This window comes from Gopherus evgoodei, chromosome 4, assembly GCF_007399415.2.
Source record: "Gopherus evgoodei ecotype Sinaloan lineage chromosome 4, rGopEvg1_v1.p, whole genome shotgun sequence".
Lineage (NCBI taxonomy): Eukaryota > Metazoa > Chordata > Testudines > Testudinidae > Gopherus > Gopherus evgoodei.
Genome location: NC_044325.1, coordinates 95852449 through 95865796, shown reverse-complemented (window position 1 = coordinate 95865796; position 13348 = coordinate 95852449). Strand labels below are relative to the sequence as shown.

The 13348-nt window shown below is 41.9% G+C and overlaps 1 protein-coding gene across 16 annotated transcripts in view; it reads left to right on the top strand.

Annotated features, from left to right (window-relative positions):
• The window catches only part of PAX6 (paired box 6), a 31467-nt gene that overhangs the window by 13135 nt on the left and 4984 nt on the right, over positions 1 to 13348 (top strand). For 4 of the 16 annotated variants that reach the window (XM_030560230.1, XM_030560228.1, XM_030560229.1 and 1 more), the window contains 8 exons: positions 3388 to 3518; positions 4210 to 4251; positions 4345 to 4560; positions 5029 to 5194; positions 11570 to 11728; positions 12555 to 12637; positions 12899 to 13049; positions 13182 to 13297. In XM_030560230.1, the coding sequence (XP_030416090.1) occupies positions 3388 to 3518; positions 4210 to 4251; positions 4345 to 4560; positions 5029 to 5194; positions 11570 to 11728; positions 12555 to 12637; positions 12899 to 13049; positions 13182 to 13297 (1064 nt within the window). Of the gene's footprint in view, positions 1 to 3165; positions 3339 to 3387; positions 3519 to 4209; positions 4252 to 4344; positions 4561 to 5028; positions 5195 to 11569; positions 11729 to 12554; positions 12638 to 12898; positions 13050 to 13181; positions 13298 to 13348 lie in introns of those variants that run through there. The other 12 variants (XM_030560240.1, XM_030560241.1, XM_030560232.1 and 9 more) reach the window with 9 other exon arrangements.

The window sequence follows — 13348 nt, the reverse complement described above, 5'->3', positions numbered from 1 at the left end:
TCGGGAGGAAAGCCAGGAGGAAGAAAAACATTGGGAATGGAAGGTGGTTAGAAGCTCCACGGCGAAAAGGGCCGCGAAATTCCCAGAGATTTGCATCCTTATGCTTGTGGATAAAATGGATATATGTATCAGAAGACAGCTGGGGACAGAAAAGTGTGGGGCCAGTTGCTCTCAGTGTGATGACTATCCCGTTAGTTGTGTTTGAAACAATCCTCAGGTTGATTTGTAGGTCCAACAGGCCATCTATTATTTTCTCTAGGCGAAATTAATTGTGTCCAGTTTGATTCGTACTACATAACAATCATGAGATTAACTGAATTCCAACGCCCTATATTTTCAAATGAACTCATAAAGCGCCCACAGTGCCTAAAGAGAAAGTTCCCATCCGAGAGTCCCTCCCCGTCCCCCTTCCTGGTATTAGAATTTGTTTGTAAACAAGAGCAAGGTGTCGAGCAAGTTTTCAGACAATTGCTGGGAAATGTTCTACACCTGCGTCTCTTGATTCTAGTTCGTTTTAAATTCTGCTCCACACGAAAATACATTCACGAGAATGGATCGTTCAGAGACTGGGCGTGATAGTTCGTGTTTCTGAACAAGTAGCTGTAGCCCATGGCGCAGAATTTTTCAGATTGTTTCAGAACACTGGAATCTTCGAGTTGGCTTTGGCTCCTCATTTCCCCTTTATGTTTTTATGCCCCTTTGCTGCCATGGTATTTTCACTGGCACTCTCCTCGTACTACTGTACTCATTACGCTCAGTACAATTCTTGTGCAAACTCAAGAAGAAGAAAAAACTTATTATTTAAGTATCTTTAAATTACTTCCCAAGATGGGGGTGGGTAGTGACTCGTCAACAAGGGCTTTAGTGACAGTTGATTAAAATCTCCGAATTAAACGAGATAGATATAAAATCCTTTCGAATTAAAAAAAATCAAAGTGTAGCTGCAACGTTCGGAACTTTTTTGTAAGAAAGAAAGAATCTCCCTCCCCCTCTTTTTAATTTGCTAGTGATAAACTGGGTAGCATCAAAAGTTTTGACTTCCTTAAACAAGTCATTTACTTTCAAATTACTGAGTAACATGGTTTAAATGCCTCACAAAGGTCCAATAAAACCGGCAAATCTACCTAAATAATTCGCCTGAGTTGGGTTATGAATGTTTTCATTTAGTTTGAAAACCTTGAAGCCTGCGGTGAATTACCTGTATGTTATTGAGAGACACAATGAAACAGGGTGGTGTAAATAATATTCACTAATACGCTTGGCCTTGATGTGCTGAGGTTTTATGTTAATAGGAAATGCCTTTACATGGTGGTTTGTGATCTCCGCTGCAAAATGTAGAAAAGATATCATTCGGGTGAAGCCTTTATTTTGTTTAAAGGTCGCAGCAGGCTCTTCAGGCTTTGTGTTAATAACTCCTGGGTGTATATGGTGCAGAGCATCCAAATTGACACCATATGTTTTTCTATTAGATGACTAGCAATAGAATACAAGGCGGATAATCATTGCCACTGGGCGAGATCTACACCACTCTCCAGGGAAATTATATAATGATTAAGGCTTAACCTTTTAAGTGAAACTTTGATTTTGCTTTCTTCACTGCCATTTTTTATGCTGGCAAATGTCCTTTCTTAAATCACAGAAATCGGTGCGTTCTACAGTATGTGTGTGTGAGCATATATTCCGTATAGATGTTTCTTGTGAAATATCTCGACTCCATATAACACTCTTCCTGGCACTAGATTCTGTATGTATTTATAAACTAATGCAAGTATTCCCTCCCCACCCCCAGCTAACTGGATAGAATCTATTCAATCCTGGATTTATAACCCACAGAGAAGGTGAAATGGGTCCTTAGCAGAGAAGGACGAGGGTTAGCGCCGTCCCATCTGGGCACGTACACAGAGAAAAATGCTCCTCTCCACGCAATAGAAAATATATGTAAAAATAATGCACATTACGCTAGGATTGGGTGGCTTAACGTTAAATTACCAAAAGTGAATGTCACTTTGAATCCATTCAGCAGTGAGCGCGCCCCCTCGGTTGTGTCCGCACAGCCCCTGTGGCTACCTTAAAATGCAGCTCCCCTCGAAGGGAAAACGAGTAGAGTTCAATCTAGTCTGAGTGATATCCAAATACGGACAGAAAGGGTCGTTTTATCATGCTACTATTTGTCGTGACGATGCAATTTTCAAAAGCAGAGCACTGTCATAAAGTGACATGCCTGCCACAAGTGCTCCAACTGATCTTTTCAATTAGCCTTCCATGCATGATCCAGGGCGACTTCCGCCTATTTCCAGAAATTAAGCTCAAATTTGACGTGCAGCTAGTTTTATTTTAAAGACAAATGTCAGAGAGGCTCATCATATTTTCCCCCTCTTCTATATTTGGAGCTTATTTATTGCTAAGGAGCCGGGGCTCTTGGAGTCAATTTATCAGGAGGCTCCAAAGAGAGGAGAGCAGAGAGAACATAGAGCAGATCTTCTCGTGGGAGCCTTTCTCTAAAGCCTAAAGCTTCAGGTTGGGAATTTTCGAGGCAGCCTCTTCAGTTGCTTTTGGCGAAGCGAATTGTATTTGTGAGGATGCATATAGGCTGTTAAACCCCCACAACAACCCCAGATTTTTTTTTCCAGATGAGAACGACGTTGAGATTTTTGCTCTTGTTCTGACTCTGATTGGTTTTTGGGGGAGCTGTGTGAGAACATCGCCGCAGCAGGTCCCATCTAGATATTCAGACAGGTCTTTGCGGTAGGGGGTCCACATACCTGCTGAGGACCCGAAGCAGACACTCGAGTGTAGTCAAAGTTAGGGACTTGAAACCCCATTCCAGCTGAGTGTAGGGAGAAAGGAAGAATTGGACGTTTTACGGCTGGGTCTTTCTTGTTTGCTGCCAAATGGTGTGAAAGGATGTCAGTGGGTGAAAGTGTATATCCAAATGTTGGGCTTATGGGCTCAGAGTAGGACCGGGATTGTGAACCGATCATTCTGTGGGACTGAGCTTCTAGCCAAGACCGGGGGTGAGATGTCAGAGCTTTGGTGTGATGTTTTGCAAGCCTGTTTCTGTTTCTCTCGCGTTGACCTCGGGTATTTAAACGCCTTGCTTGTGCCTGCATGGAGCGTTTCACCCAGCTGGATGTTTGGCGTATGGCTGCAGTGGATGTGCCTTGATTTGCCCGTGTCGGTGCTGGAGCTGGAGGGATGTTTCCCAAGTAGAAGTGCGGCGTGCAGAGGGTGGCTTCACCCTCCGAAGTGTGAGGCGGTGGCGCTCGCTTTTCATGGGCACGGCGCATGATTTTATCGAGAGCAGCAACCTGATAGCTGAGGTTGTGACAGATCCGCAGGTAGCTGAGGATGCTATTGTTCTTGTTTTTCTTCCCCCCTCCCTTCTAGGTCACAGCGGAGTGAATCAGCTCGGCGGTGTGTTTGTCAACGGGAGACCACTGCCAGATTCAACCAGACAGAAAATAGTGGAACTAGCGCATAGTGGGGCTCGTCCGTGCGATATCTCCAGAATCCTGCAGGTGAAAAAGCTGGTCGCCACCTCAATTTGCTCCTTAATGGCTCTGCTTGAAAAACGCTTTATCCAGCTCTGACTGTAAAAGCTTCGATTCCTGAACCCCCCGGTCCAGTCTAATAAAAGAATTCATCTGCTTATCTTTAAAAAACAACTTTAAAACCTTTCTTTCCTTTTCTTCTCATAAGATCATTCCCTGGCGGTCCAGTTAGTTTGCTGTAATAATCTGAATGACGATATAACCCAGCCTAATTTCAGTTCCCCCCAGAGCTGCTTATGATTTCATGGTATCGGAATGCATTTGCCGTTGCTGATTGTTTATTTTTCAAAAAGCAACAATAAAACCAAACCCACACCTCCTTAGCCTGAAATGTAGATTCATAGACACTAACGTGATCTGGCACCTTTTGTACATTTCAGCTTTATAACCCTCCCCACTCGCCCCCCCTTCCAAAAAAGGATTAAGTATGAGAAAATTAAATACAATGAAAACTAGTCTGGCATAATTACTGTGCAGATTTAAGGCATATTTGAACATTAATACTAAAATACATTTTTGTCAAATTTTTTTCCCTTCAAATGTTTTAAAAGTATCACATTTGTAGTTTGTAGGGCCACAAATGTAATTTTTTTTTAAGAAAGAAAAAAAATTTCTAAGTAAGTTCTCATACCATTTAAGGTATATTTTTGTGTTATAGACCCATGCAGATGCAAAAGTCCAAGTGCTGGACAATCAAAACGTAAGCTTGTCATTGTTTAATGCATACTTAAACAATTTTATTTTTGTCTTGAAATTATTAATAATGTGATTTTCTGTCCGCTTCCCTATGCAGGTGTCGAATGGATGTGTGAGTAAAATTTTGGGCAGGTATTACGAAACTGGCTCCATCAGACCCAGGGCAATCGGAGGTAGTAAACCAAGAGTAGCGACTCCAGAAGTTGTAAGCAAAATAGCGCAGTATAAACGAGAGTGCCCCTCCATCTTTGCGTGGGAGATTCGAGACAGATTACTATCAGAGGGGGTCTGTACCAACGATAATATACCCAGTGTAAGTTCATGAAAAAAATCTTCCTATCTGTTGTGTTCGGTGCCTGGTAGCTGTAGCAAGCCTCTGCTTCCTTTGTTTTGATATCAAATGAGAGGATAGTAGTTCACAGCATTTGCATGTGGCAGGGTCAGACAATTTTTTGCATAAAGAACTTGATAAATGACTTAAAAATCCGGGTTATCCTTTACGTCTGATCCATCAGGAATTCACGAATATATATATATATGCAAGACTGAAACAGGGAAAATCTCTATGGGTTTATTAATGGAATCTGGTAAATCGCAATACAAAGCGATCAGTCTGATAGCTGCTTTACTCAGCCAAATTATTATCAAATAATCTCTTTAATTATGTCCAGGTTAAATCAATCCATAGCCCTGATGCAGAGGAGTGTGGTGATACTGAACTGAAGTCTTGTTATCAGAGTGCTGCACACTACCGTTTTGTTTAATGTTGGTTGCCTTTCAGGTATCATCAATAAACAGAGTTCTACGCAACCTGGCTAGCGAAAAGCAACAGATGGGTGCAGATGGGATGTATGACAAGCTAAGAATGCTGAATGGTCAGACAGGGACGTGGGGCACCCGACCCGGATGGTACCCCGGTACGTCAGTGCCAGGACAGCCTACTCAAGGTAAGGCAGATCCCAGTCAAATGCGCTTCTGGGCTTTGCAAAGCTTGTCAACAAAAGGGCGCCTCTCCACACAGCCTCGTCTGAGCTCTCCGATGTCACACTGAAAGCAAAGGCGAGCATGGACGTTGATTATCTGCGCTGTGAATTTCCCCACCGAAAAATATGTCAAAGTGAGGTTCACTACATCCCTGAGGCTTGCAATGTCCCTCAGTGTATCCCTGTTGCATTTAATATTTTGCCCCTTTTCAAGAAACCTACGCAGTGTTATAGCTAAATCTCCCATTTAAATACATCAAGAACCACCCTCTTGTAGGAGTATGACAAGTTAGCTCGCTGACAGACTGCGAGGTAAACATGATTGTATCATATTGCGCTTTACTGTAATTGACAAATTATGTGACTGTGAGTAGAACACATATGGAATGATGGGGAAATAAATGCAGGTGTGCAGCGCAGCTACAAGGAAGCGTTGGGGCTGATTAGCTGATTGGTTTCCAGTTTGGTTCTTGAATTTTGCATTCAGAATCCTGTTTTTCGGTATAAAAGTGCCGGCGAAATAGCAACGCAGACCTGGCTTTATGTGGGGGAGGCGCCTGAGCTATTGATTAGATCCTTTACCTTGTCCATCAGCCTATTAATTAGAGTTTCTGCTCAACCTCCAAGCTGGCTTTTTTGTGTGAGTGTCTCTAAATCTAGAGAGACTGGCCACACTGTAGGTAACTATCTCTGTAGGGTTGATTATTGTCCCTCCTCAGTGGACCTGAAACACTTTTGTAAATATAGGAACCTGTTTATCCTGAAGAATAATAGGTATTTGTTGTAGGAATGACAAGGGGATAATATAAAGGATAATGGGATGGTCTGTTACATAGTTAAGATGGTTAATGGCTCCTTTTTGAATATAGTCTCTGTTCAGGCTCAGACCTTTCCCTAGCCGTGGTCAGTTCTTTGGAAGAGGTGTCTATCCAACAACCTGCTTTTTGTTTTCCCCCCGCAAGGAAAAAAAATTCAGTAACAGTATGCGGAATATCTGGTACAAAGGATGTTTCTGTCACACGCAAGAATTTGTTATGGGAACAATTCTGTCGCTATGTAATTGCTCATTAGAGATCGTTTTGTTTCTCATTAAGGCGACATGAATAAGCGTCTAGTTGAAGGAGACAGCTGTAGAAATGTTCCACAGGAGACCTCTGGACACGATATGGCACCGCTTGCCAATTAGACATGTCAGTTTTAAGAGAAGAAAACAATCCATGAAGGACACTAGAAAGATAGAGAGCAAAGCTCTCGCCTTTTTTTTTTTTTTTGTCTAATATCATCTCCCCCTTTGGAATCGGGAGAGTCCTAATGATCGCCCAGTCCCTGGCTAGCTCAGAGAGAACTCAGCCGAAGTAATGAGTCCCAGCGCCCTACCCGCACATTTACCTGTGGGCTCAGACTTTCCCAGGCAGCCTTTAGTGTTCCCGGTTTGTCAGGAGATAGGAAGGGCATTCGAGTAACCGAGGCTTGCCCTGGGAAGAGAAGGCTAACTAGCGTCCGAGTGCCCTTAATCACTCCCCTAGCCCCGGGACTGCCTTGTTCCTGCACTGCCTGGCCCTTTGCTTCGGCGGAGGGGGAATGTGGGTAAAGGAGCCAACCGTGGCCAATCTATACCTTGTCTATGGATGCTAGATTAGCTGTGGAGTTATATGTAGAACTCTGCATCTATATGTACAACCTAATCTATATGCCTGTAGCTAAACCAGCCCGCTATAGCTAGCTCATATGATATACGCATAGAATCTACCCTGTGTATCGACAGCTGCCTAAAATGTCTCTGTAACCTGTATGTATACAAGTGTCATCTCCCCTGTGTCACTATCGCTGTTTGGAGACATCTAAGCTGATGTTTAGCCAACTCACAGACCCGGGGCCCAAACTGAGTGGCATTATCTGTGGGTTTTGACTAGTCATTTCTGGTTTCATAATTCATTTGAATTATTTAGCTGGGTGAAGGTTGGATTTGATCAGGGTGGAGCCCCCACCCAAGGCTGCGTCCCCTCCCCATAGCACCCAGTCAGGCGGAAGGGGCAGGCGTGGGGGAGCGATCTCGCTTTGGGTGCCTGTAGGTGAAATGTTTCGAGTTTAACCTCCTCAGTCTTTAGGATCTTTCTCTCTCCCCCCGCTCCTTTTTTTCCTTGTAAAATCAAATTACAGGTTGTTCAGAGCCCCGTATTGTATCAACTAAAATGAGTGTCATTTTCGTCAATAGAATTCAAAATTGTTCAGGCACTTTTTTCCTTTCTCTGGGTTTTAGAAAACGTGTTAAATGTAGAGATCAGTGCGGGATGCAAAGCTACACCCACTCCAAAGAAATGTGTCAGAGCAGCACTCCGAACAGTGAAGCCTCCCCGCATCCAGACAGACTGGAGAGTCTGGGTTTGTTGCTAAATCAGAAATCACCTCCCTCAACCCTGCCCAAAGAGCCCCTGTTAGCTTCTTCCAAACACCCCCTTTGCCCAAGCTCGAAATCGGTGGGGATGGTGGGAAACAGACTCGCTGCTTTCCAAAGCGGGTGGGTTTGTTTGTAACTGGCCAGAGGCTGATGCGGCCGGGTGACTAGCGTTGCTTGCAATGGTTATATAATGCGTGTTGTGGGGCAGTTGGGATGTCTTTGTCTCATTGTGTTTGTTAGACTGTTCCCCCCCTGCGCTGGAGAATTAGTGTTGGGGTTGTTGGCGTTGTGTGACATGTATTAGTGGATTTTGGCTTGTTTCTCGCATAGCCTCCCTCCCCTAAAATGTGCCAGGGTTAAGGAGACGCACTAGCCATCAGTTCGAGCTTCAGCTATGGAGAGAGAGTAAAAAATAAAATCAAGCTAAACATTCCCATGCGCATCCAGCTTGGAGCACATCAGCCTTGGAGCGAGAGAGAGGAAGGCTGGGGGCGGGCGGGGGTGTGTGTGTACAGACACTCAGAGCAATTGCATCACAAAATTAAAATGAATAAAATGGATTTCCTTTGGAATATTCATGCTGGCGCTAATGTTTTTTCCTTGCAGGGCTATGTTCCTGGGTTTTAAGAGTCCATTACTCAGAAAGCATAAGGCAAGGTTAGGTCTCAGAGGGGGACAAATATGGTCTCAATCTGATAAACGCCATGCAGCAGTGAATAAAATAATGGATACATGAGGGCTGACAGAACAAAAAGAGACATCTCTATCCGGGAGAAATTCTCCAGTGATTTAGTGGGTTTAGGGATCACGGAGACACTGTTTCTTATCTTCCCCCCTCCTTATAAGACTAAAGCCTTCTATAGGATTTAGACACTTTCTCTTTCAACAGATGCTACAATGTTTTGATCCCAGCTCTGCAGCTGAAAGGTGCCGCAATTGGTTTGCTATCTTTTTTTGCTTGTTTTCCGCCTCACTGATTAAGACACTAAGAAACTAAGGAATGATTTTATTTCCCAGAGTCTTTTTTCTTCTTCTTCCAGGAAACAAATCCTACAGCCAGCGTCAGATGGTCTAGCTATAGGATAATGGGACGCACATTCACTCGCTTTCTTACGGATTAGGTCTAGAAGGTAGAACAGCCTATTGAGAACGTTTCTAAAAAGGCCCCCTTTTAAAAGAAGACATCTTAATTGTCTGACACTTAAAAAAAATCATATTTGTTATTCCATGGCGAACCTTTAGTTCGATCAACAGTGTTTTAAAAGCACAAGTTTGGGAAAAGGAAGCGAACCAAAGCGAAACTTCTCAGGGGTTGCAAGAAAAGCTGTTTTAAGTCTGTAAAAAGCCCTTCACTGAAGCTTTAGAAGGGATGGTTGGCTCCGGAAAAATAAAGATTTTTTTCCAATCACTCCATTTTTACCTTTAAGATTGAGCAACTACAGTTTATTGTTGCAAGATCGAGGTGTATATTCAGTGATCTGGTTGTAACCTCTCTCTTTGTACAAAGCTTGCACATGGAGGCTGTGCATTAATAACTGCTGACAAATTACACGGGCACTGGTTTTTGATCACTAACCAGCTTAAACGAAACTAATGTGCGATATAGCATTTTAAACGAAAAAGCCACTGCAGCCAGGGCTCCGATCGGTTCTACCACACGTAACTTCAGGTGGCTAGAAATAAACCAGAAAGAAAGGGATTGATTTTAAAAAATAGTAGTTGAAGATACCACTAGAGCTTTGTGAAAGAAACAGAGCCGGGTGTGCAGTGAAAATGCCTTTTACAAGGACGCCTTCCCTAGCGCATTCCAGGGTCCAAGAAGTTAAGAATCTTCCTTGTAGCTGTGAGGGTTGCAAGTTTGGTTTCTTCTTCGGTAAACAAGGGTCGGTTTAAAAGTTTGGCTAGGAAAATGCTGCTGCTCCTTAAGAAGCAGGGGGAACTAGCAGAGCAGCCGGGAAGCCTTTCTAAACGCTCCCCCCCCCTTCCCAAATAAAACCTAGGGTGTGAACACACAAGCCCTTGCTTGGGAAACACTTAAAAAGTCACCCAGCAACTTTCACTAGTAAATAAAAACAGACCCTTGTGCTCTAATATGTTAGTTGAAGCTTATCTAATCTTAGCTAAATAGTTTTCTCTCTTTCTGGTGTTGAGTAAACAGGCTCAGTGTATAGAGATGTCCTATTCATAAGTTTCGGGGTGTTCTTTCTTTCTCCTCTCCTATAGAAAGTAAAAATCCTAACTAGCATTGAGTAGCCTAGCCCAGGGGACAGTGATTAATGATAGTAGTGCATAAAGGTTAACATACTTCACTGAAAAGTCTGTTGACTGGGATCCTTGTGATACAATGTGGACCACTGCATGCCTCAAGAGAATCTTTTTGTTGTCCGCCCTGATTGTGTCCTCAAAATTCTGCCCACGAAAGTTTGCCAACCCTCCTGCCCCAAGAGTTTAATAGTTTCCCTTACTCTGCTGGCATTGTGTACTGGTGAAAAGCGGCCCTTTTCTATTCAAGTGTTGGTGGTCATCTCAATAGATCTACAAACGCCCATATGGTGACCACTGTAGATGAATCCAACTGTTTAAATGGGGAAGAAAGTTTGGGTTTTAAAACATTTCAAAGTGTTTGAAAAGATCTTACCAGATTCTGTCACAATTCGCTGAAAGCTTTGAAGGCTGTGCCTATTGTTAGCTGATTATAAATGATATTACTTTAAAGTTGATTTCCCACAATATTTAAAGGATGTAACGGGAGGGTTGCCATTTATTTTGTAGCATAACTTTTAAAGCAAATTAGTATAAGTAGCCCCTGCCTCCTTTAGTCCATCTTTCATTTAGCAACAGCAAAATGTTTTGAAAATACGCTCTGAAAAGAGGGGCAGAGTTAATTTAGTGACAACTTCTCTGTCTTAACAGAAATGTCCATTCCTTTGCAAACCTTCCTGGGTGTCTGCAGCACTTTGAAAGACAGCTAGACCCAGTGCACATCTTTCCGTCCTACTGAAATGTGAAAACAATAAAATTTCCCCTTGTTTAATGATAGAAATTACATTAAAAGTGGTGGAAATGCCCTAATTAAAAATGTACCACTTAAATGATATGCCAAATGTTCAGCTGCAGACTAGCATATTTAGCTAGTTAGTGAACTCGCTACTATTTCTTTTAAAATTACATGTTAAATTTTTAAAAGAAATCTTACTTTTCTCTGGTGCAACACATTACAAAGAATGGACAGTCCTTTTATCTAAATATAAAATTCCATTTTCAGCAATTATAGCCTGTTCTTGGTGATGATATAATTACAGCTGTGCTCAGTAATAGGTGTCAAGGCAATGCACACTCATACAATAGTTGAATAAAACTGCAGAACAATGCAGGCACTTCTAAATTCACAACCTTTAAAATGAAATTGACTGTGCAGAATTCAAATAAAAACTGGATAAATATTTTTTAAAAAAGATTACAAGCTTGGTTTGGTTTCTTAATAGCATTTTCTACAAACCTATCAACATCTAATTGATTAGATAGGAATTACTGATTATAGATAATCTGAAATACTGAACAGCACCATTTTAAAGATAGCAATAGGTAAATAAATTCTGCAAAGAAAGGAGACTGGCATGGCATGGCTTTTTAGTAAAGATTCAATATGAAGAATGATTTTCACTGGAAATGATTTTTATGCCTGTTTTATTCCAGAGTAAAAAAGGAAAATATAATTATATTACAGTGAGTTTTTGTATTCAATATTTATGCCAAGATTGGAAAATAAAATGCTATTATATACCTTATGTCATCAGTGAGCTATTACTTTGAGACTTCAAGTGTGTTTAAGAAAAGATGTCAGCAAACATGGCTGACCCAGTTTATTATTGTATATTGCAACTATAGGAAGCTGATAGTTGGGCTAAATTTGATTTAATTTTCTGTTGTGGTTGTTGCAGATGGCTGTCCACAACAGGAAGGAGGAGGTGAAAACACAAACTCCATCAGCTCTAATGGAGAAGATTCAGATGAGGCCCAGATGAGACTTCAGCTGAAAAGAAAGCTGCAGAGAAATAGGACATCATTTACCCAAGAGCAAATTGAAGCCCTTGAGAAAGGTGAGTGACATTTTCAAACTACTAAAATAGGAGAGAAAAGCAAAATGCATCCTGGTTATGTTCATAGCTAAATGGAAGTGGGGCATTCACAGACATTATATACATAGATAGAAAGGTACATAAAATCTGTGCTTCCCACCCTTCTGTCCCCCCCCCCATCATGCTTCAGAGGTTTATTTATAGGCATTTTTATGGCATTCATCATTGTAGCATCTGAACAGCTGTAAAAAGTTTGATTTTTAAAGAAAAATATGTAAGAGTGCATTAAGGTTATCCTGGGCAGAATACAATTCTATTCACAGCTCCCCACCAATCCCCTAATTAAAAACATACCAACCTTCCCAAAGTCCCAGGGCACACTGTGCATGCTGGCTGAATGAGAGTTATGGAACTCCCAATTGCTGTTCACCCATCCTTGATACAGGTAACACTGTGACATGTCCAGAGGGTTTGGAGCGAGGGCCTCATGACCACAAAGATCCTGCACTGGCAGCAAACAGCTGTGTGCCAAACCACTTGCTGGTGATTGACTTACAGCTGCTTTGAGTCCCCTCTGACCAGGGTCCTGGAACCGTAACACTCCCTGAAAAATATTCACATTGGACCCAGTCCCATAAATCCTTATCCATGTGATCTCAATGGGGCTACCTATGTGAGTATGGCACAATTATTGCCCGATTACTAGCCCACACAAATTTCAACTTCACTTTTATGTGACTGTCCTGTAGAATATAGAGAGCATGGGAAATGCTAAGAAATAACCTGACATTTCAAATCTAGCTATGTTAAGTCATAGAACTAATGTGACATTGTTTCTTTTTTTCAGAATTTGAGAGGACTCATTATCCTGATGTGTTTGCCAGGGAGAGACTAGCTGCCAAAATAGACCTACCTGAAGCAAGAATACAGGTACTCAAATTCTTGTGCTCTTAAATTTTTTTATGACTGACTTTTCAAGGTACAAGAAAGCCACTGACTCTGATCAAACATTTGTCCATCTCCAGCTTTATGAGCATGAACAACAGACATAAGGTTGATTTATACTGAATGGATTGTTACACTCTAAGGAGGCTATATGTTAGCATGTGCCATGACATGTAATGAATGATGTGGAGCCCTGTAGGTATAATCTTGCCTATGTAATAATTTTAAAAAACCCTTTATTTTCAGGTGTGGTTTTCCAACAGGAGAGCAAAATGGAGAAGGGAAGAAAAACTGAGGAATCAGAGAAGACAAGCCAGCAACACACCCAGCCATATCCCCATCAGCAGTAGTTTCAGCACAAGCGTCTACCAACCAATCCCGCAACCTACCACACCCGGTAATTTAAGACATATGTTCAGATTAAGTCATCCTTTCAGGGAAATAAAACATAATCCTCTGAATATATATAACAAATATTATCGAAGCTTAAACTAATGTGTTCATCTCCTATTTGTCTATTTTATTATAGTTTCCTCTTTCACATCAGGTTCAATGTTGGGCAGAACAGACACTGCGCTAACAAACACATACAGTGCTCTGCCACCTATGCCTAGCTTCACAATGGCTAACAACCTGCCTATGCAAGTAAGTAATATAATAAGTTGTCTATCAGATAAGTGATGAATGGCCAGATCC